Genomic DNA, 24,688 nt, shown 5'->3' with positions numbered 1-24,688 from the left:
GCCTGGGCACAGAATCTGATTACCATAGGAGTTGGGCAAGTGATGACTTTTAGCGGGGAGAGAGGGGTTTATAATCTGGAAGGAGCATATGGGAAGCTCCTGGGGTGCTGAGAGTTCTATTTCTTGACCAGGATGATAATGACCCAGGTATTTGCCTTTTTTTTTTTTTTTTTTTTTTTTAATGTAAACAAATGGGATACATGTTGTTTCTCGGTTTGTACATGGAGTAAAGGCATACCATTTGTGTAATCATAAATTTACATAGGGTAATGTTGTTTGATTCATTCTGTTATTTTTTCCCTTCCCCCCACCCCTCCCACCCCTCTTTACCCTCTATACAGTACTTCCTTTCTCCATACTTGCCCCCCTCCCTAACCCTAACTGTAACCCTAACACTAACCCTTCCCTCCCCCCCATTATGTGTCATCCTCCACTTATTAGCGATATCATTCGTCCTTTGGCTTTTTGAGATTGGCTTATCTCACTTAGCATGATATTCTCCAATTTCATCCATTTGCCTGCAAATGCCATAATTTTGTCATTCTTTATGGCTGAGTAATATTCCATTGTATATATATACCACAGTTTCTTTAGCCACTCATCAATTGAAGGGCATCTAGGTTGGTTCCATAGTCTGGCTATTGTGAATTGAGCCGCTATGAACATTGATGTGGCTGTATCTCTGTAGTATGCTGATTTTAAGTCCTTTGGGTATAGGCCAAGGAGTGGGATAGCTGGGTCAAATGGAGGGTCCATTCCAAGTTTTCTAAGGAATCTCCACACTGCTTTCCAGAGTGGCTGCACTAATTTGCAGCCCCACCAGCAATGTATGAGTGTACCTTTCTCCCCACATCCTCGCCAACACCTGTTGCTTGTATTTTTGATAATCGCCATTCTAATTGGGGTGAGATGGAATCTTAGGGTGGTTTTGATTTGCATTTCTCTTATTACTAGAGATGTTGAACATTTTTTCATATGTTTATTGATTGCTTGTACATCTTCTTCTGTGAAGTGTCTGTTCATTTCCTTAGCCCATTTGTCGATTGGGCTATTTGTATTCTTGGTGTAGAGTTTTTTGAGTTCTTTATAGATTCTGGAGATTAGTGCTCTATGTGAAGTATGATTGGCAAAGATATTCTCCCACTCTGTAGGCTCTTTCTTCACATTACTGATAGTTTCCTTTGCTGAGAGAAAGTTTTTTAGTTTGAATCTATCCCAGTTATTGATTCTTGCTTTTATTTCTTGTGCTATGGGAGTCCTGTTGAGGAAGTCTGGTCCTAAGCTGACATGTTGAAGATCTGGACCTACCTACTTTTTCTTCTATAATCTGCAGGGTCTCTGGTCTGATTCCAAGGTCCTTAATCCATTTTGAGTTGAGTTTTGTGCAGGGTGAGAGATATGGGTTTAGTTTCATTCTGTTGCATATGGATTTCCAATTCTCCCAGCACCATTTGTTGAAGAGGCTATCTTTTCTCCATTGCATATTTTTGGCGCCTTTGTCTAGTATTAGAAAGTTGTATTTATTTGGGTTTGTGTCCGTGTCCTCTATTCTGTACCATTGATCTACCTGTCTATTTTGGTACCAGTACCATGCCGTCTTTGTTACTATTCCTTTGTAATAAAGTTGAAGTTCGGGTATTGCGATACCCCCTGCTTCATTTTTCCTGTGAAGGATTGCTTTATCTATTCTGGGTTTCTTATTCTTCCAGATGAATTTCATGATTGCTTGCTCTATTTCTAATTCATTAAACTCCATGTTTATCTCTCTTTCCCACTGCCCCCTCTGTTTACAATAAAGTTTTCTTTTTTTAAAATAAGACAGTATAACCAAGTCACCAGAGGCAGATGCTGGGCTGGAATGAGAAGGTGCAGGAGGGGCTTTCTTCACATGCTTCTCTCTCCATGCACACACATCCTGTCAATCTTCTGTCTCAGGTACATTTTGAATTATTTTGACATGCACTGGCCATTGAGGATGAATCTAAGTCCACCAAAAGCAATAGTCTTTCATACAAGCATCTATTCTTTTTTTTAATTTATTTTTGCAGCACTGGGGATTGAACCCAGGACCTTGTGCAGGCTTAGGGAAGTGGTTTTATTTTTTTACATTCCTATTACCCCTCCCTCACCTCCCAATAATTTTCAGCTTCTCACTATACTACCTAGCCTCAAACTAGCTCCTCGTCACCCTACATAGGTTGTGGTGTAAGTGGAAATGGCACTCGACTGCCATTGCTATCTCCTGCTATTTCTCTCCTCTGCCCTCAACTTGTCATTGCCAATGTTATAACAGTCCTGACTGGTCCTACCGTTATCCTCTTAGCTCCTCTGAGTCCTGTGTTCTGAAGCACACAGAAATTCAGTGATCAAGGAAGGAGAGCTAAAATAAAAATAAGATCCAAAGTGGGTGAGAGAAAGACGGAAGAGAGCAAGTGTCCAACATTCATACAAGACCCCAGCCACCAGCAATGGGCTCACTATTGCTTTCAGATGTCTGAATAACTCAACACAAAAATCCCATCCTGACAGTTTATTTATAAGTGAGTGAATAAAAGAGAAGGCACAAAAATGTTACAGCTAATGTACAACAAACAAGCCATGCTCAAATCACAACCTCCTGAGGAAAAGAAATGATTGTTGTATTTTTGAGACACTACATTGAGGAGTGGATTTAAAAAAAAAATTCTATTAACTTTTTAAGTTGTAGATGGATATAATACCTTTATTTTATTTATTGATTTTTCATGTGGCACTGAAGATCCAACCCAGTGCCTCACATGTGCCAGGCAAACGCTGTACCACAATCCCAGCCCTTGAGGGGGTTGTTATGTAGTAATGGATATCTGACACAGTTATGATATGGTTTTGAATTTGGTTGTCCAGCTGATGTAGGAGAACAAGGATTTTTTTAATCTTTCTTTTTCTTTTTCTTTTCTTTTTTTTATTGTAAACAAATGGGATACATGTTATTTCTCTGTACATGAAGTAAGGCATACCATTTGTGTAATCATAAATTTACATAGGGTAATGTTGTTTGATTCATTCTGTTATTTTTTCCCTTCCCCCACACCACTCCCACCCCTCTTTTCCCTCTATACAGTCCTTCCTTCCTCCATTCTTACCACCCTCCTTATCGCTAACCCTAAACCTAACCCTAACCCTAATGCTAACCCCTCCCACCCCCCCATTATATGTCCTCATCCACTTATCAGTGAGGTCATTCGTCCTTTAGTTTTTTGAGATTGGCTTATTTCACTTAGCATGATATTCTCCAATTTCATCCATTTGCCTGCAAATGCCATAATTTTATCATTCTTCATGGCAGAGTAATATTCCATTGTATATATATGCCACAGTTTCTTTATCCATTCATCAACTGAAGGGCATCTAGGTTGGTTCTACAATCTGGCTATTGTGAATTGAGCAGCTATGAACATTGATGTGGCTGTATCTCTGTAGTATGCTGATTTTAAGTCCTTTGGGTATAGGCCAAGGAGTGGGATAGCTGGGTCAAATGGTGGTTTCATTCCAAGCTTTCTGAGGAATCTCCATACTGCTTTCCAGAGTGGCTGCACTAATTTGCAACCCCACCAGCAATGTATGAGTGTACCTTTTTTCCCACATCCTCACCAACACCTATTGTTGCTTGTGTTCTTGATAATCGCCATTCTAATTAGGGTGAGATGAAATTTTAGGGTAGTTTTGATTTGCATTTCTTTTATTACTAGAGATGTTGAACATTTTTTCATATATCTGTTGATTGCTTGTACATCTTCTTCTGTGAAGTATCTGTTCATTTCCTATTTGTTGATTGGATTATTTGTATTCTTGGTGTAGAGTTTTTTGAGTTCTTTATATATTCTGGAAATTAGTGCTCTATCTGAAGTATGAGTGGCAAAGATATTCTCCTACTCTGTAGGCTCTCTCTTCACATTACTGATAGTTTCCTTTGCTGAGAGAAAGCATTTTAGTTTGAATCTATCCCAGTTGTTGATTCTTGCTTTTATTTCTTGTGCTATGGGAGTCCTGTTGAGGAAGTCTGGTCCTAAGTCTACAAGTTGAAGATTTGGACCTACTTTTTCTTCTATAATCTGCAGGGTCTCTGGTCTGATTCTGAGGTCCTTGATCCATTTTGAGTTGAGTTTTATGCAGAGTGAGAGATTGGGGTTTAATTTCATTCTGTTGCATATGGTTTTCCAGTTTTCCCAGCACCATTTGTTGAAGAGGCTATCTTTTCTCCATTGCATATTTTTGGCACCTTTGTCTAGTATGAGAAAATTGTATTTATTTGGGTTTGTGTCCATGTCCTCTATTCTGTACCATTGATCTACCTTTCTATTTTGGTACCAATACCATGCCATTTTTGTTACTATTGCTTTGTAGCAGAGTTGAAGATCTGGTATTGCGATACCCCCTGCTTCTCTCTTTCTACTGAGGATTGCTTTAGCTATTCTGGGTTTCTTATTCTTCCAGATGAATTTCATAATTGCTTGCTCTATTTCTGTAAGGTACATCATTGGGGTTTTAATTGGAATTGCATTGAATCTGTATAGCTCTTTAGGTAGTATGGCAATTTTGACAATATTAATTCTTCCTATCCAAGAACATGGGAGATCTTTCCATCTTCTAAGGTTTTCTTTAATTTCTTTCTTTAGTGTTCTATAGTTCTCATTGTAGAGGTCTTTCACCTCTTTTGTGAGATTGATTCCCAAGTATTTTATTTTTTCGATGCTATTGTGAATGGGGTAGTTTTCCTGATTATTCTTTCCAAAGATTCATCACTTATGTATAAAAATGCATTGGATTTATGAGCATTGATCTTGTAACCTGCTACATTACTGAATTCACTTATGAGTTCTAAAAGTTTTCTGGTGGAATTTCCAGGTTCCTCTAAATATATAATCATGTCATCAGCTGAACAGGGATAGTGAGAGTTCTTCTTTTCCTATTCGTATCCCTTTAATTTCTTTGGTTTGTCTAATTGCTGTGGCTAGAGTTTCAAGGACGATGTTGAATAGAAGTGGTGAAAGAGGGCATCCTTGCCTTGTTCCAGTTTTTAGGGGGAATGCTTTCAGTTTTTCACCATTTAGAATGATATTGGCCATGGGCTTAGTATAGATGGCCTTTACAATAATAAGGAATGTTCCCACTACCCCAATTTTTTCTAGTGTTTTGAGCATGAAGGGATGCTTTATTTTATTGAATGCTTTTTCTGCATCTATCAAAATAATCATGTGATTCTTAACTTTAAGTCTGTTGATATGGTGAATGACATTTATTGATTTCTGGATGTTGAACCAATCTTGCATCCCTGGGATAAAACCCACTTGATTGTGGTGCACTATCTTTTTAATATATTTTTGTATACGATCTGCTAAAATTTTGTTGAGAATTTTTGCGTCGATATTCATTAAGAATATTGGTCTGAAATTTTCTTTCCTCGATGTGTCTCTGTCTGGTTTAGGTATCAGGGTGATATTGGCTTCATAGAATGAGTTTGGGAAGGTTCCCTCCTCTTAATTTCATGGAATACTTTGAGGAGTATTGGAATGAGTTCTTCTTTAAAGGTTTTGTAGAACTCGGCTGAGAACCCATCTGGTCCCGGACTTTTCTTTGTTGGTAGGCTTTTGATGACCTCTTCTATTTCATTGCTTGAAATTGATTTATTTAAGTTGTGTATGTCCTCCTCGTTCAGTTTAGGTAATTCATATGTCTCTAGAAACTTGTTGATGTCTTCGAGGTTTTCTGTTTTGTTGGAGTATAGATTTTCAAAATAGCTTCTAATTATGTTTTGTATTTCACTCGTGTCTGTTGTGATATTTCCTTGTTCATTCCGAATTTTAGTAATTTGAGTTTTCTCTCTCTTTCTCTTTGTTAGTGTGGCTAAGGGTTTATCAATTTTGTTTATTATTTCAAAAAACCAACTATTTATTTTGTTAATTTTTCCGATTATTTCTTTTGTTTCAATTTCGTTGATTTTGGCTCTGATTTTAACTATTTCCTGTCTTCTACTACTTTTGGTGTTGGTCTGCTCTTCTTTTTCTAGGGCTTTGAGCTGTAGTGTTAAGTCGTTTATTTGTTGATTTCTACTTCTTTTGTTGAATGCGCCCCATGAAATAAATCATCCTCTAAGTACTGCTTTCATAGTGTCCCAGAGATTTTGATATATGTGTCTTTGTTCTCTTTTACTTCTAAGAATTTTTTTATTTCCCTCCTGATGTCTTCTGTTATCCATTCATCATATAATAGTGTATTATTTAATCTCCAGGTATTGGAGAAGTTTCTGTTTTTTATTCTGTCATTTATTTCTAATTTCAATCCATTATGATCTGATAGAGTACAAGGTAGTATCTCTATCTTCTTGTATTTGCTAACAGTAGCTTTGTGGCATAGAATATCGTCTATTTTAGAGAAGGATCCATGTGCTGCTGAGGATTCGTTCTTTGTTGGATGGTATATTCTATATAAGTCAGTTAAGTCTAAATTGTTGATTGTGTTATTGAGATCTATGGTTTCTTTATTCAATTTTTGTTTGGACGATCTATCCAGCAGTGAGAGAGATGTGTTAAAATCGCCTAGTATTTTTGTGTTGTGGTCTATTTGATTTCTGGAATTGAGAAGGATTTGTTTGACGTTCATGGATGAGCCAATGTTCGGGGCATAGATATTTATGATTGTTATGTCTTGCTGATTTATGCTTCCCTTAAGCAGTATGTAATGTCCTTCTTTATTCCTTCTGACTAGTTTTGGCTTGAAGTCCACATTATCTGAAATGAGGATGGATACTCCAGCTTTTTTGCTGTGTCCATGTGCATGGTATGTTTTTTCCCATCCTTTGACCTTTAGTCTATGGGTATCTCTTTCTATGAGATGAGTCTCTTGCAGGCAGCATATTGTTGGATTTTTCTTTTTAATCCAATCTGCCAGTCTATGTCTTTTGATTGATGAGTTCAGGCCATTAACATTCAGGGTTATTATTGTGATATGATTTGTATTCCCAGTCATTTGACTCATTTTTTAATTTTTTTATTTTTTTTTATTTTATTTTTTTTCATTTTTGTTTTTTGACATGATTTGGTTTCTCCTTTATTTGGCTATTCCTTACTCTAGTTCCTCCCGTTGCTGATTTGCATTGTTGTTTTTCATCTCTTCCTCATGAAATATTTTGCTGAGAATGTTCTATAATGCCGGCTTTCTTTTTGTAAATTCCTTTAGCTTTTGTTTATCATGGAAGGATCTTATCTCATCGTCAAATCTGAAAGTAAGTTTTGCTGGGTATAAGATTCTTGGTTGGCATCCGTTTTCTTTCAGGGCTTGGTGTGTTGTTCCAGGCCCTTCTATCTTTTAGGGTCTGGATTGAAAAATCTGCTGATATTCTTTTTCCCCCTGAATGTAATTTGATTCTTTTCTCTCGTGGCCTTTAAAATTCTGTCTTTATTTTGTATGTTAGGTATTTTCATTATAATGTGCCTTGGTGTGGGTCTGTTGTAATTTTGTATATTTGGAGTCCTATAAGCCTCTTGTACTTGGTTTTCCATTTCATTCTTCAGATTTGGGAAATTTTCTGATATTATTTCATTGAATAGATTGTTCATTCCTTTGGTTTGTTTCTCTAAGCCTTCCTCAATCCCAATAATTCTTAAATTTGGCCTTTTCTTGATATTCACATAATTCCTGTAGATTCTGTTCATGATTTCTTACCATCTTCTCTGTTTGGTCAACTTTGTTTTCAAGATTAAATATTTTGTCTTCAATGTCTGAGGTTCTGTCTTCCAGGTGTTCTGTCCTATTGGTTATGCTTTCTATGGAGTTTTTAACTTGGTTTATTGTTTCCTTCATTTCAAGGATTTCTGTTTGGTTTTTTTTTTCAGTATCTCTAACTCTTTATTGAAATTTTCTCTTGCTTCCCATATTTGCTCTTTTAACTGTTGATTGGTGCGATCATTTAATGCCTGCATTTGCTCTTTCATCTCCTTCTTCAGTGCCTGCATTTGCTCTTTCATCTCCTTGTTTGCTCCCCTGATTGTTTTAATTATGTACATTCTGAACTCCCTTTCTGACATTTCTTCTGCTGTGCTGTTATTGGGTTTTGTTGATATAGTATCTCGGATTGTTTGGGACATTTTCTTCCCTTATTTTCTCATATTGGTCAGATGTCAGTGGGACTCTGTGATATTGCAGATTTCCTCTATTGGCTTATAGTGTCCCTGTAGATTTCCAGTGTATCACTTCCCAGCCTTCAGTAACCTGAAGTCTTGGAGTAACTTGATAATGCAGTGCTTCCGAAGAAAGCTGCCCCTAGCCCGCTACTGGTCCCAGGGCTTGGAGCTGGCTCTGTGCGGAAAGGCTCTCACTGGGTGGTCTGCTCCGAGAAGCTGGCTGTGTGGGAGGAGCCCACCGCCGGAGGGAGCAGGGCTACCTGGGGAAGACTCTAGCTGCCCCGCCCTGCTCTGGTAAGCCGCCCCTATCCAGGTCTGCCGCCCAGGCTGAGCTTCACCCGGTGGGGGAGACTCACCCCGTTGCTCTATTTTAGTCCGAGTCTCTCAATGCCTCCCCTTCTTGAATCCTGGGTTTCTGAGTGACAGGAGATGCAGTCACCCTCTAGTCCACCATCTTGGATCGCCCCATGGAAAGATCCTGTGGCTGGAGGGTGCAGAGCTGTCTGGAGAAGTGTCTGGCTGCCCTGCCCTGGTCCCAGAGGCTGCCTGTGGGTCAGAACTCTCCGCTTGCTCTGGGACTTGTGGCTGGCTCTGTGTAGAAAGGCTCTCATTGGGTGGTCTGCTCCAAGAAGCTAGCCTGGAAAGGCGCCTCCTGCCGGAGGGAGCTGAGCTGCTTGGGGAAGTCCCTGGCTTCCCTGTCCTGGTCCCTGAAGCTGCCTGAGGGCTGGAGTTCGCCACGCTCACAAGGATATTTTTAATGGGATTGTAGGGATGGTTTGTGTTTTACAAGGATTCTTGTTGGCACAAGTGTGGAGAGGGGATTGAGGTGGGCCACCACTAGAGACGGAAGAGGTTTGAAATAGAGGCCAGAGAAAGCCTTGTTATGTGGCTCACCAGTATGAATCACAAAGCCAGATGAATGGTTTTGGGCGATCTGGACAGTTCTATACACTGACCAGAGATTGCTTCAGGAATGTGTGTGTGTTTGGGCTGACTTATGTTGTCAATTTCATATGTTGAGTCGGAATGCGATTGCATTTGAAGAGAGGGTCTTTAGAGAGGCAATTAAGTAAAATGAGGTAATTGGGATGGATTCTAATCCAATATTGCTGCTCTACTTCTAGGAAGAGGAAATTTGGAACCAAAGAGAGACACCGGGGATGGACATGCACACAATGATCAGAACAAGTAAATACACAGAAAGGTGGCTACTACAAGCTAAGGAGAGAGGCCTCCTAAGGAACCAGACCACAGAAGGAACTAGAACTGGGCATGTGTACCTTTCACATCTAGTCTCCAGAACTGTGAGAAAACAGGTTTGCATTGTTCGGGGCACCAATCTGATCATTTTTAAGGAAGCCCTGTGGAACTAGTGCAACATGTGACTGATCTCTAGTCAGTGAGACATTAGAAAGCTTGCTTTCTCCTGAAAAGGAGCCATGGGATAAGATGATCCCTCCTCCCTTGTCTTGTAGATAATGCCTGAAATACCAGTCGCCATCTTGAACTCAGTATGAAGAAGTGGAAGCTAATGAATCAATGAAGCCTGGATCTTACCCTCTTTATAGATTTCTTCATGACGTGATAAATTTAAATTTTTGTTGAAGCTACTTTGAGATGGGTTTCTATTAGTCACCATTGAATGTATTCCAAATGATTGAGATCTTAAATAAACAAGTGTCAAGGGCAGAGGGATTTGGAGGAGGTGGCATGGGGAACAGATTTCAGAGGAAGTAGGAGGTACAATCAGAGAAACACAGTCACTGATTGGATGCTGGTGGTTAGAAAGGATAATGTCCCTCCAACAGGTCTACCATTTTCCTAGACTCTTAGGTTCAATCAATCAATTGTGGACTGTTCTGTGATGTGTGTACTACTAAGGACAGGATGTATAATGATACTAAAGATGTCAAAATATGGAAAAATACATTTGAGAATTAATAAGAAAAAGTACTAAAAGAAGTATATATTTTGCTTGGGTGCACATATGCAGTTTTTATGATTTTATTTAAGTACACATAAAATATGCACATGAATCTCTTATTTATTTTCTCCACTGTGCAGCCTGGCATTGGAACTGGTGACTCTGAGGGCCAGCTGGGTTTCTTTTTTCATGATGGCTTTGAGGTTCTTGGAGAACATATTGTGAGCAATCTCAGCACAATAAGACTTGTTGCACATCAGCAGTATTTCCAGCTCCTTGATATTGGGGACCAGGAACTTCCAGAAGCCACTGGTTAGCATGGGCTTTACTTTCCTGTTGCTCCCATAACCAATGTTGGGAATCAAACTCTGGCCCTTGAATCTTCTCTGTACTGAGTTGTTGATATCTCTGGGTTTCTATCAGTTATGCTTAATTTTGACATATCAGCCTGAATAAGAGCTGAGTGAACTTCTTGTTTCTCTTTTTGATGACATTGGGCTTTATGAGGGATCTGAGGCTGGTGATAATGCTGAGCAGGAGATTGCTGTTACCCTGTAGGCAGGGCAAAGAGGAAAGAGGGGTAGAAGTGGGTCTTCCTTCATGAGCACTGTTTTATTTTATTTTATCAGTATCTCTGAGTATTTTGTGCAAATGTATACTTTGGACTTACAAAGATAAAAATACTAGCTTAATCAAAGACAGATTCACAATCTATTCCTATCAGTTGCAATGTTATCAGTGCTATAATGAAGTTATGTATTAGGGATGTGGTGTCCCTGGGAGGAGATGATCACTTCTATGACAAGCTGATGGAATTTGGATAACATTGGGACAGAAATGATATAGGAGGTTTAAAACATCAAAGATGATTTTTACTGGTTTAATCCAAAATGCAGTATGTAGTAAAGTTTGGGTAGTTTATGGTAAAATAAGACATTTTGGACAAAATAGCAAAACTTTGCCTGAAGCTCCATTTATTCAAGCTAAATATATGTTTATGTGAAATGATACCTTTCATATTTTGTTCTTAAAGTTTCCTTTTGTTATAAAATGATGATGATTATAGATGTTTAATTTGAGAGGAAGTTTTTACTTAGCAGGAAAAAAGGCACAAACAAAAACTCAAAATCAACATCAACTCTCACTAGTCTCCTCTATTGTCTTTTTGGAAAACACACAAGTGCATGAAATCTGCAAATTTAGGAACAATGCTAGTAGATGACCTCTAATATTTGTCGTGCTAATTCCTCTAATATTTGTCCTGTATATCTTTCCTATAAAAACCAGAGGCCTCACCTCTTTGGGCATCATGCCAAGGAAGCAGGAGTCTGGAGACCTTGGCTGTGCCCCCTGTACTCTTTCCATAAAGGGCTCAACACTTCACCTCTCATTAGGAACCTCTGCAGAGAAAGCTCCAGGCTCCACTCAGCTGGCAACTTCAATTCCTGGTCCTTTGTTGATGGAGTTTGCTTTCTGTGAGTTTGGGGAGCCCTTAGGTCTCAGCTCAGGTCTGGTTTAGTTCCCAGAGATGTGTGGAGTTAAAAAAGAAAAGAGGCAAGGGGACCTTTGAGTCTTTGTAGAATTAGACAGGAGTGAGGACAGGGATAAAGAAAAAAACATAATCAAGATAGTGACTTTCATCTTGCTTTTTTTTTGTTTTAGACCACCATGACCCAACTGGGCTTCCTGCTGTTTCTGATTGTGGCCACCAGAGGGTGCAGTGCTGGTGAGTCTCACTGTCATGTTCTCAGCCGACTTGTACACAAGAGTACAAAGAAAACAGAACTAGGCAGCGTTGCTTCCAGGATGGGGGTCTCTCCTGAGCCAGAGATGATGTCTTTGACATGCACAGAGGCCAGCTTGGATGTAGTCTGAGTGCTGATTTCTGGCTTCTTGAGGGAACTGGTCTCTAGCAGTGAGAGTATTGCTAAGACATATCCTCGGTCTGGTTCTTGTCTCTGTGTGGCCCTGAGGGGCCCCTAGTAGAATCCTGTCCTCTCCTTGCCACTTTCCACTACCATGCCCTGCCTTGACCTTGGGATTTCCACAGTAATTGTGTGGTATGCTCTTGTATCCTGTGATCGTTCTTTTTATAGTCTTCTCTACAACAAGAATAGCAATGGCATTTTACAATCTGTATTTATTTTTGCTGTTATTTATTTATTATTATTATTTTTAAATAGAAAAGACTGTTTCTTTTCTCAGTACTGGGGATTTAACCCAGGGGCTCTGAACCACTGAGCCACAGCATCAGCATGTTTTATTATTTTTTATTTTGAGATAGGGTCTCCCAAGTTGCCCAGGCTGATCTTGAATTTGTGATCCTCCTACCTCAGCCTCGTGACTCACTGAATCACAGGAGTGTACCACCATGCCTGGCTGAGAAAAGCGTGTTTCTAAATATTATTTCACTTGATCTTCCACAAAAACACTATTTATTATCTTCATCTTAGGCATGAGGAAACTGAGACTCAGGTATGTTAAGTAGAATCCAAGGACTCTCCACTTGGAAGCTTGAGCTACTTAGGCCTGAATACCTCTGACTCCAAAGCTTGTGACTGCTTCCATCCCCCCAGACTTTTAGACTGTTTGCAAAGTTGAAACTCATATACGAGGTTCATCATTGTACGCCCCTGTGGGTCTCTTGGCTAGAGTCTCAGCACTGCCAACCTCACACTCTGTCTCAACCATATTTAGCTACCTGCATTTCTTCAGGTTGGACTTTGCTTTATTCTTTTATCCAGGTCTTTGGACATGTTGTTCTCCTTGCCTTGAATTCTCTTTTCTTTCTTCCAACTGATAAATCATGTCTGTTCTCTCAGAATACACTATAGTGTCAACGAAGTAGAAAGCCTCTGTGACTAAGTCATCCAAACCAAAACGGTCCCCTGGCTCCATTCAGACTTCTCTATTCTCATCTCAGTCTTTCTTTTGTTTTCCTGAGCTTATGCTTCATTCCTTTTAATAACATTTTCTGTTGTTTTTTGGCAGCTCCCTCTAGAGGTAAGTTCCTGGGGGGTGTTTATTTTCTTTGAATGTCAGGTGCCCATGTCAGGACTTGGCACAGCAGGAGGTTGTGTGGAGGGAGGTAAGTTAAATCCGTGCTGGATGCTGGCTCAGATGGGCTGAATGGATGACACTAGATAGCTCAGGGCCTTCCAACCCAGGCAGCGAGTGATGGAATGAGTTTGGGATTAGTGTCAAGGGAAGGCTGGGTTTTGTGTCAAACCAGCAAAGAGAATGAAACTCTTCATATTCTCTAGCAGTGGTCAGTACTGTTCCCAAGAAATGGACCTGGTCTTTATTGTCTGCACCTCTGCCTAGAAGCTGCAAAGAAATTAAAGAGAAGTACCTTAGGGCAGATGGTAAGTAACGATTCCTGTCAGGATTTTGTCCTCTGGGAAATTCTTTTTTTTTTTTTTCTTTAGCTTATTTAAAATATTTTTGGTACTGTGGATTGAACCTGGGGAACTTTACCACTAAGCTACATTCACCTCTCCCTGCTTTTTATTGAGACAAGGTCTCTCTAAGTTGCTGAGTCTGTCTTCGAACTTGTGATCCTTCTGCCTCAGCCTTCCCAGTTGCTGGGATTATAGGCTTGTGCTACTGCACCCACCACCACTATTCATCTCAAGAAAATTTCATTACCCCAAAAAGAAACTCTATACTTATTAAGAATGAATCTGAATTCTCCCTTCCCTAAGGTCCTGGTAACTTCTTTTCTACTTTCTGTCCCTATAAATTTTCCTATTTTTGTTACCTCATATAGGTAGAAACATAAGGTAACTGTACTTTTGCATCTGGCTTATTTCATGAAGCATAATGTTTTCATTAAGCATAAATAATTAATTTCTTTTTATCCATTCTGCATAGATATATATGTCAATATATGCTATCTATTGTGTATGATGTGTATGTATATATACACTCAATATTTTATTTATCCATTCTTCTGTTGAACACTTGGGTTTTTTCTGTCTTTTGTGTCTTGTGACTAATGCTACAATAAATGTTAAGTGTACAAATTTCTGTTTGAGTTCCTGTTTTTAATTCTTTGAGTGTATCCTAGAAGTGGAACTGCTAGATCTAGAAAAGTGGAACTGCTAGAAAATTCTGTGCATAAGTCAGTGAAGAAGTTGCTGAGAGCTTGGATAATTCTGTGTTCTGCCTTAATTGGTGGGGTGTCATCTTCTGAATTCGGGGATACATACACCCAGGGATGCAAAGTGATAGAACTTAGGAGAAGAGCCCTTAGGTCAGGTGTCTAGTCCCCAGAGCTGTCCTGGTCACGGGGCTGAGATGGACCATGAGCTCACACACAGGGAGGCTCTGGCTGGTTCTCTCTACAGATGGCCTGTATTTCCTCCGGGCCAAGAATGGTGTCATCTACCAGACCTTCTGTGACATGACCTCCGCGGGTGGCGGCTGGACCCTGGTGGCCAGTGTGCACGAGAACAGCATGCCTGGGAAGTGCACAGTGGGTGATCGGTGGTCCAGTCAGCAGGGCAACAGAGCAGACTACCTGGAGGGGGACGGCAACTGGGCCAATTACAACACCTTTGGGTCTGCAGAGGCGGCCACCAGCGACGACTATAAGGTGGGTGCTACTTGGGAAATAGTGAGGACCTGAGTGTGGCTGGGTCATAGCAGGAGGGAGGGTTGGGAGTTGGGTTGTGGACATAGGACTGGAGCAGAAGAGAGACATAGTTACACATCTTGCATCCCAGCTCCTTCCCCACATGACTATTAGGTGTTGGGAGACATGATCTGGAAGGGGTGTGTGAGCATGGCTGGTCATCTGTCCACCTGGAGCCCAGAGCTATCAGCTCAGCTGAGGGAGCCCATGTACACCTTTTGCCCTTGTGGAACCTTCTGAGCTGGTCAGTCTCAATATTGGTTGCTTTTCCAGAACCCTGGCTACTATGACATCCAGGCCCAGGACCTGGGCATCTGGCATGTGCCCAACAACAGCCCCATGCAGAATTGGCGGAACAGCTCTCTGCTGAGGTACCGCACCATAACTGGCTTCTTCCAGCATCTGGAACATAATCTGTTTGGCCTCTACCAGGTACACAGGACTGCTGGTTGGGGCTGGTTTTCATGAATATAGAAAGAAACAGGTTGAGGTTGAGCAAGAAGCATGTTTCCATGTGCCTTTCATGTCCCCTAATCCTCATTTACCGATGGCTTCTGTTTCACTTTCCTTAGAAATTCTGAACCAGAAAAGATAAGAGATTCAGGGGAGGAGATTTGGCTTGGGCTATTGGAGAAGCATAGTAAAAAGGAAAGATTCATATTTTGACTGGTTTAGAAATAATCTCAGCTACTGAGGAAACATTGTTTCCTCTTTATGAATGATAGCAACCCCCTAAAATCAAAGCTATTGTACTTATTCAATGATTTTTTTTTTGTTCCTATAGAAATACCCAGTGAAATATGGAATAGGAAAGTGTTGGACTGACAATGGTTCAGCAATACCTGTGGTCTATGATTTCAGCGATGCTCAGAAAACTGCATCTTATTACTCACCCTATGGCCAGTGTGAGTTTTTTTTTTTTTTTTTTTGTGGTGCTAGGGATCAAACCCAGGGCCTTGTGCTTGCGAGAGCGAGCACTCTACCAACTGAGCTATCTCCCCAGCCCCAGTCTGAGTTTTTAATGCTCCTTGAATTCTTCATAGCAAAGAGGATAAATTCAGTTATGATAGGGAGAGGTTATTTATTACTACAGCCTGGTTCTCTTCTATGAATATTACATGTATTGTCACATTTAATTTGCACAACTGGCCTTGAGGATTATTATTAACCTCACTTTATGGATCAGAAAACTGAAGCACTAAGAGCTTCAGGAACACACCTGAGGTCACAGTGCATAGGCAGGAGAGTCAGCATATGGACTGGGGAAATTTGGCTCCAGACTCTATTCCTAGCAACCCCATTATCAACTCCTCAGCAACGTATTAAGCCCAGACCAGATTCATGTGTAAAGGGCAGAACAATGAACCAAATGATGAGACAATTTTATTTCTATTGTGAGTGGTAGATATTTGTTTATTGTGACTCTAAGTTCAGTGTCATCACTTTGTAGAGGCTGAGCCTATTCTAAAAATTCAAAGCTGTTGTAAATACATCTAGGATTTGGGAATTTAAAATAAAAGAGAAGCCAGACATTGTGGTATGTGTAGGTCAGCTTGAACAATTTAGTGAGAGCCTATCTCAAAATCTCAAAGAGAGAGAGAGAGAGAGAGAGAGAGAGAGAGAGAGAGAGAGAGAGAGAGAGAGAGAGAGAGAGAGAGAGAGAGAGAGAGAAACAAGAAAAACTAATTGCTGCAAAAAGCCTTGAAATATTTGTGATTTCCCAATATTGTTGAATTTCTCTATATGAGCTTTGGTAGAACAGGGGCCCTCTCTGAGAACCAGTTCTTGACTTCTGTGGGTGGGAAAATGTTCCTTTTGGTCAAGTTTGGGACTGGGATGCACCAGTCATTAACCAAAGTAGTGCTGGGCTCCACTCTCAAACCTCAGACTGGCATCAGTACTCTCTGGGTTGGCCTAAAGGAAGCTATTTCTGGCATTCTCCCTGAGTGCTGTTTCCTGCATCTCATTTTCAGTGGAATTCACTGCAGGATTTATCCAGTTCAGAGTATTTAATAATGAGGGAGCAGCCAATGCCTTGTGTGCTGGAATGAAGGTCACCGGATGCAACACTGAATTTGTGAGTCTTTGTGAGGACCAAAGGGGCTTGCGAGAGAGGTTGACTCTGTGTGTGTGTGTGTGTATGTTGGTGTTGAGTGTGGTGCGAGCATGTGTATGTGTGTGGGAGCATGACTGCCCTTTCTCCTTGCTGAGTCTCAGGGACCAGGGCTGTGAAACCTCCTGTACAAGCACAGACGTCCTTAGGACCAAAATCAGGGGTTGAGGTTTCAAATGCACCATTGATTGTTGTATGCTCAGTCTTTGGGAGAAAACATTCTGTTACCTGGAGTTAGGGTGAGGATTATGTTCAGGGACATCCCATGGATGTTTTTGAAGCTGAGAGTGCTTGAGAAACATGAAGTGTTGTTATTCTCCACCTGGTTAAGCTTTCAAAGTCAAACTTGGCCTGCCCAACCCTGCCCAGGGATTGCATGGATGCATCATGTGTTGAGAGGTTACCAGGAAAGTCCCAGACATATACTGCTAGACCTCGCTCAGGCCATCCCAGCTCCCTGCCACAGGTACTTTCTCTGTCCAGAGGTCACCATGTGGAATGATTGCCAGAGAAGGACGAGGCAGCTTCACTGTCCAGGAGAACCTTGGGGTCATGATGGGGAATTTTAAGTATGGGGACACTAAAGGAGCAGGTCTCGTTGTGACGACCTGGCTCCTATGGCTCCTTTAAGCCATGGCTTAAGGCGTGTGTAATGTAGTGTGCACATGCACCTGTTCATTACCTAGTTAAGGTTGCACTGGGCACCTACACTGCATAAGTACAGGGGACACAAAGAGCTCTTTGTTCATCATCTAACAGGACAGACATTCACAGAAAGATGAAATTACTATCTAATGAATCCAAGGTATCATAGAAATATAAACCAGGGAGGTGGGAGCGTAGCACAGAGGTTGAGTGCTTGCCTAGCATGTGTGAGGCATGGTTCAACTATCAGCTCCAAAAATATGAAAAAACAAAACAAAACAACAACAACAAATAATTTGGGGCTACAAGAACACCTAACTCTGATGGGGATGTCAAGGAAGTGATTGCAGGAAGGTGACTTCTGTGCTGAGTCTTGAGAGATGGATGGATAGTTAGAAATTTATGAGGTATCAGTGCAGTTTAGGTTGAATGAATAATGGGTACAGAATCTTCAGTGCTTCAGAGAGCATTTGGCATTGAGGGGGCAGCAAGCTGTTTTGCAGTTTTGGTGCATGAGATGTATGTGGGGTAGAGACAGCAACTGTATAGGAAGAGACCTCCCATCACACCAAAGATTTTGAACTTCATTTTGTAGGTGATGGGAGCCAATAAAGTGCTTTAAAGGGAAGATTGACTTGATCATCTTTGTGACAGTTATGCTGGTAGCACAGTGGTGACAGACTCTAGGGGGGCGACATTAAGGACCAGGAAATCAGTACTGAGTTGGTTCCAATAGTCCAGATGAAGGCCTGAAGTCGGGTAGAGCCCACAGGGATGAATTCCAAAGATTTAAAATTTATGATCAGTTGAACACAGATGATGGAAAGAGAAGTCTAGAATAACCTCATGGTTTTCATTTGGGTAAGGGAACATCTTTTATTAAGTCAAGGTGTCTGGATGATGAATGGTTTGGGGGTCAGTGAAGGACATGCAGTCATACACTACTGCATAACAATATTTTGATCAATGACAGACTGCAAATATGACAGAGGTCCCAGGAGATTATATTACCTTGTGACATCATGGTCATCTCAGTTTGTGTAAATACACTATCATGTTCACACAATGACAAAATTGCCCAATGATATGTTTCTCAGAAAGTATCCCCATTGTTAAATGATGTCTGGGTGTGATTGACTGTGTTTTGGTTGGGTGGAGCTTGAAGTGCCTGCAGAGAGATCCCAGTGATAGAGTTTGAGTCTGCAGTCCAAGAAACAAATGGACTAGAGACAGAGCTTTGGGGGCCATCAGTAACTGTAGCCAAAGAGGATCAGACAATCTATAAGGGAGGGGAAGAAGTGTCTCTCCTAGGGAGTAGCATTTAAGAAATTCATGAAGGAAGTCTGGCCAGGGAATCCAAGGACAAATGTCCAGAAAAGTTGAACAAAAGTCAAGAGGAGATGGTGTATCACTAAAGCTAAGGGTTGAGAAGTTTTTATGAGAGAACTAGATCAACACTGTCCATGGAGAATGGATGAGAACCAAAGATTCCTCTGTATTTGACCATTAAGGTCTTTGGGCTCACCAGCAGAGCTCTCATTGCCACCTCCTCCTCTCTTTGTTTCCTAGCACTGCATTGGTGGAGGAGGATACTTCCCAGAGAGTGATCCCCTGCCTTGTGGAGACTTCTCTGCTTTTGATTGGAATGGATATGGAGCTCATGTTTCTTACAGCAGCAGCCGGGAGATAACGGAGGCAGTTGTGTTTCTCTTCTACCGTTGAGAACTTCCTACTATGGGACCCAGAACTCTTGTCCCAATGATGGGGTCCCAAGCTTGGTGAAACACTTGCCCTGTAGCTAAAATGTTAGCAGCAGAGGAAAGAAGAATAAATCATATTAGAATAAATCATATTAATTTAGGGATTGATGTTTGTGTTAGTTGGCTTTGCGTCACTGTGACCAAAATATCTGATGAGAATAACTTAGAGGAAAGAAAGTTTATTTTGGCTGGTGTTTCAGAGCTTCAGTACATTGCCCTGGGCCCAAGGTGAGGTAGAACATCATGGTGGAGAGTGTGGTAGAGAGAAGTTACTCCACTCATGGCAGCAAGGAAGTAGAGAGAGAGAGAGAGAGAGAGAGAGAGAGAGAGAGAGAGAGAGAGAGAGAGAGAGAGGACCATCAGGAAAGAAGAAGCCTTCTAGGACATGCCCCCAGTGACCCACCTCCTCCAGCCATGCCCCACCTGCCTACAGTTACTACCCAGCCAGTTTATTCAAATTAGGATGGATGATTAGGTTACAGTGTTCACAATCCAGTTATTTCACTTCTGAATACTCTTGAATTAACACAGGATCTTTTGGGGGATACCTCATATTCAAACCATAAGGGTTTTTATGAATTCTAAGAGATTTCAAAAGACTGTCTATTGTTCTGAATGATTCTACTCAACCACTTTTGCCCTTGGAATGTTAGGGCTTAGGAATCCTGATAGGGGAATATATCATCCCCCAACTCCCTTCAGGTAACCCTTAAAAATAGCCAGAGGAATAAAGGGCAGGGAGGAGGACTTTTATCCTATTCCTTCTGAACTTACCCATATGGACTGTATCCTCAACTGGAAACTTCTAAAGAAGAAAATATTCTTTTTTGTGGGGGTTCGGGGGTGCAACAAAGAAGGAAGAGATGCCTAATATTCATATCTGGTATATTATAGCCTTGGTGGTTGGGTATTCTCCTTGGGGAAGGATGGCCTGGCAGGCCTATGATGATGACTCTTCTAGGGTAGTGGCTAACCCTCCTGGGATCATATCTTCAGGATCTTGTTCAAAAGGAGCCAAGTGACCAAATCATTCTCACTGTTATTAGTGCAGGTAAGATGGGATGACATCAGTACAAGCCCTCGATTAAATGTTAGAAATTTTATTGTGTTTTCTTCCAAGTTGAAACTATGATTATAACCAGCCCTTCCTGTTCTCCCCTATTCTATGTGTCAATTATTCCTCTCTGGCTAGAAGACATCCTTCTTGGGTTTAATATTTTGCTAGAGTGGCTTATAGAATTCATGAAAATAGTTTAATTACTATTGGCAATTAATTACAAAGTCCACACATCCTGGTTTCAAAATGTACTACAAAGCTATAGTAATCAAAACGATGTGCTCCTAGCATAAAGACAGGCATAGAGATTAATGGAATAGATTAGAGGGTTCAGAAATTAGCCCTAACATTATGGTCAAATGATTTTGAACAAGGCTCCCAGGACCACTCAATAGAAAATGAGTTCTTTCTTTCTCTCTTTCTTTCTCTCTCTTCTTTCTTTCTTTCTTTCTTTCTTTCTTTCTCTCTCTTCTTTCTTTCTCTCTCTCTCTCTCTCTCTTTCTCTCTCTCTCTCTCTCTCTCTCTCTCTCTCTCTCTCTCTCTCTCTCTCTCTCTTTCTTTCTTTGACAAATGGTGCTGGGAAAAGTGGATATCCACATGCCAAAGAATGAAGCTGGACCCTTACCTAACACTACACACAAAAATCAGCTCAAAATGGATCTATAACCTAAACGTAAGCCCTACAACTATAAAACTCTTACATCAAAATAGGTCAAAATCTTCATACTAGTGAGTTTGGCAATTATTTCTCAGACTTGACACAAATGGCACAGGCAACAAAGAAAGAATGGACAAATCAGCCTTCGTGAGAATTAAAAATTTTGTGCATCTAGCAGGGCATGCCTGTAATCCAAGCAACTTGGGAGGCTGAGGCAGGAGGATCACAAGTTTAAGTCCATTCTCAGCAACTTAGTGAGGCCCTATGTCAAAATTAAAAATAAAAATGGGGATATTGCTCAGTGGTCGAGTGCCCTTGGTTCAATCCCTTGTACACTTTCCCCACAAATAATGTACACACACACACACACACACACACACACACATGCACACACGATCTGAAAACTCTATCAACAGAGCAAAACCAACCATAGAAAGGGAGAAAACATTTGCAAATCATGTCTGGTAAGTGATTAAGAATTTAAACAGAACTCCTAAAATTCAACAATAAAACTCCAAAGTACTCAGTTCAAAAATGAGCAAAAGACTCAAATAGACATTTCTCCAGAGAAGAAATACAAATGGCCAATAAGCACATGAAAAGGTGCTAAGTATCACTAATTATTAGGGAAATGCAAACCAAAACTCTAATGAGATACCACTTCATACCATTAAGATGGTTACTATAAAAACAAAAGCAGAAAATAACAAGTATTGGCCATGATGTGGAGACACTGGAATCCTTGTGCATTGTGGGAAAGTAAAATGTATAGATACTAGAAAAGAGTTTAGAGGTCCCCCCAAATTAAACATAGATCAAACACGGTGGAGCAAGCCTGTATTCTCAGCAATTTGGGAGGCAGAGGTAGGAGGATTGCAAGTTCAAGGCCAGTTTGGGCAATTCCAAAGACTTTGTCCTATAATAAAAAAAATAAAAAGGACTGGGAATGTAGCTCAGTGGTAAAGTCTGGGTTCAATTCCCAGAACCATACACATGCACAAAATTAAACAAAGACTGGGCACAGTGGCGCATACCTGTAATCCCAGCGGCTCAGGAGCCTGAGGCAGAGGATCACAAGTTCAAAGCCAGCCTCAGTAACTTAGCAAAGCCCTTAGCAACTTAGTGAGACCCTGTCTCAAAAAATAAAAAAGGGACTGGGGGATATAGTTTAGTGGTTAAGTGCCCCTGGGTTCAATCCCTGGTACCAAAAAAAAAAAAAAAAAAAAAAAAAAATTAAGTATAGAATACCATGTGATTCAGCAATTTCACTTCTAGGTCTATATTCAAAAGAATTGGAGGCAGATTCTTGAAGAGATATTTGTTCATCCATATTCAGAGCAGCATAGTTAAAACATGGAAGCAGCATATTTTTTCACTGACACTTAAGCAAAATGTGATCTATACATGCAATGAAAAATTATTCAGTCTTAAAAAGGAATGAAATTCTGGTTCATAATACAATATGGATGAATCTTAGGAACATTAAGCTAAGTGAAATAAGCCAGTCAGAAAAAGATGAATACTGTATGATTTCACCTTCTGAGGTATCTATAGTTAAATCTATGGAGACAAAAATAGAATAGTTGCCTGGGGTTGGGAAAGTGGAGAATGGGGAGTTATCATTTAATGGTGTTTTAGTCAGCTTTTTTATTGCTGTGAACAAAATACCTGACAAGAAAAATTTTAGAGGAAGAAAAGTTTATTTGGGACTCATGGTTTCAGAGTTCTTCATTCACAGAAGGCTGACACTATTCCCCAGGACTTGAGGTGAGGCAGAACATCATGGCATAAGAATGTGGTTAAGGAAAGAGCCTCAGAATGTGGCCACCATGGAGCAGAGTGAGAGCTCTCCTCAGCAAGGACAAAATATATACCTTGAAGGCACACCCCAATGATCCACCTCCTCCAGCCTCCAGACACCCTACCAGGGGGTGAACACATTGGTTAGGTTAGGGCTCTCATAACCCAAACTTCTCACTTCTAAACTTTCTTGCATTGTCTCTCACATGAGCTTTTGGGGGACACCTAATATTTAAACTATGACAAATGCCTACAGAGTTTCAGCTTTGCAAGGTTAAAAGAGTTCTGGAAACGAATGGTGGTGATGGTTGTGCAAAATATGAATGTACTTCAATGCCCCTGAACTCTGTGCTTAAAAATGGTCATGATGAGCGCGCCCGGTGGGGATTTGCGGGCCGGGACTCGCCGCTCGCACGCCCTTGGGCCGGGGCCGGGAGCCCGTTGTGCTTTCCGCTTCCGAAGCACTGTCCGCCGAGCCGGTGGATGTGCGGCAATAACATGTCTGCTCCGTTGCCCTCCGTCGTTCCTGCCGCCCGGAAGGCCACTGCTGCGGTTATTTTCCTTCATGGATTGGGAGATATTGGGCACGGATGGGCAGAAGCTTTTGCAGGTATCAGAAGTTCACATATCAAATATATCTGCCCGCATGCGCCAATTATGCCTGTTACATTGAATATGAAAATGGCTATGCCTTCTTGGTTTGATATTATTGGACTTTCACCAGATTCTCAGGAGGATGAGCCTGGAATTAAACAAGCAGCAGAAAGTGTAAAAGCTTTGATAGATCAAGAGGTGAAGAATGGCATTCCTTCTAACAGAATTATCTTGGGAGGATTTTCTCAGGGAGGAGCCTTGTCTTTGTACACTGCTCTCACCATGCAGCAGAAACTGGCCGGTGTCACTGCACTCAGTTGTTGGCTTCCACTCCGGGCTTCATTCCCACAGCATCCTATCAGTGGTCCTAATAGAGATATTTCTGTTCTTCAGTGCCAGGGAGATTGTGATCCTTTAGTTCCCCTAATGTTTGGTTCTCTTACTGTTGAAAAACTAAAGACTTTGGTAAATCCAGCAAATGTAACCTTCAAGATCTATGAAGGCATGATGCACTGTTCATGTCGACAGGAAATGACGGATGTTAAGCAATTCATTGATAAACTCCTACCTCTGGTTGATTGACATCACTAAGAGGCCTTGTGTAGAAGTACACCAGCATCGTTGTAGTAGAGTACAAACCTTTCCCATGCTCAATCTTAAAACTTCTAAAGTTTGCAGTGTTCAAATGTTTTGCAGATACACACCAATGATACAGACTAAATAATGTCTCCTCATGGGAAATTTATGACCTTTTAAGTTTCTATACATGTATTTGTATAAGATGATCCAGAATATACTAGTATTAAAATAAGTGAAGCAGCTAGCTGCTTTTTCTTAAATGTAATTCAGCAAAATAAAATACTACAACCAAATTTTTTATCATATCATTTTAAAATTACTAGTATGCTTGACAAAAATTTGTTTCAGTATAAATGAGCAGTTAAGCTGTGACTTGGTCTATGGATTTATTCCAAAATTGCTTAGTCACCATGCAATATCTGTATTTTTTAATATACATATTCATATATACATAATGATGGTAATACATAAGATTAGATGGTGTTACATTATTCCTGATAATAGGGATAATGCTTTTTAAGTGTCAACAGAGAATAGTATTGCTCTTTTCAGTTAATGGCCCTTTTACTTAGGGGACCAGGCTGTTCTTTTCCCTGATATCATTTCTATTTAATATTCTTTTCTTCTCTCAAGAAAAAAAAGTTCTTTCTTTCTTGATTGTCCTTCAGTAGTAGACCAGATATTGCTACTACAATATCTGTACCTACTGTTGATACATACTGTAATTTGACATTCTGAATCACTGACATATGATATTTAAAAT

General features: G+C 40.6%; 2 protein-coding genes across 4 annotated transcripts; both read left to right on the top strand.

Annotated features, from left to right (window-relative positions):
- The first annotated feature begins 11,454 nt into the window (after positions 1 to 11,454).
- On the top strand, positions 11,455 to 19,311 carry LOC306642791 (intelectin-1a-like). Of its 3 annotated transcripts, none has more exons than XM_079108605.1 (8): positions 11,455 to 11,558; positions 11,746 to 11,809; positions 13,350 to 13,448; positions 14,433 to 14,560; positions 14,993 to 15,151; positions 15,504 to 15,624; positions 16,693 to 16,796; positions 19,047 to 19,311. In XM_079108605.1, the coding sequence occupies exons 2-8, from the start codon at positions 11,752 to 11,754 to the stop codon at positions 19,197 to 19,199; spliced, it is 822 nt and encodes a 273-aa protein (XP_078964731.1). In that variant the 5' UTR covers positions 11,455 to 11,558; positions 11,746 to 11,751; the 3' UTR covers positions 19,200 to 19,311. The 3 variants fall into 3 exon arrangements, with proteins under 3 accessions (XP_078964731.1, XP_078964729.1, XP_078964730.1); XM_079108603.1 differs by having other exon boundaries at positions 14,433 to 14,680; XM_079108604.1 differs by lacking the exon at positions 11,455 to 11,558 and having other exon boundaries at positions 11,736 to 11,809; positions 14,433 to 14,680.
- Positions 19,312 to 23,141: 3,830 nt separating this feature from the next.
- LOC306642856 (acyl-protein thioesterase 1-like) lies at positions 23,142 to 24,286 on the top strand. Its single transcript, XM_079108670.1, has one exon. The coding sequence runs from the start codon at positions 23,236 to 23,238 to the stop codon at positions 23,926 to 23,928; it is 693 nt and encodes a 230-aa protein (XP_078964796.1). The 5' UTR covers positions 23,142 to 23,235; the 3' UTR covers positions 23,929 to 24,286.
- The last annotated feature ends 402 nt before the right edge of the window (positions 24,287 to 24,688 follow it).

Source organism: Sciurus vulgaris (genome assembly GCF_902686455.1).
Source record: "Sciurus vulgaris genome assembly, chromosome: 1".
Taxonomy (NCBI): domain Eukaryota; kingdom Metazoa; phylum Chordata; class Mammalia; order Rodentia; family Sciuridae; genus Sciurus; species Sciurus vulgaris.
This window is presented reverse-complemented; position numbering and strand designations above follow the sequence as displayed.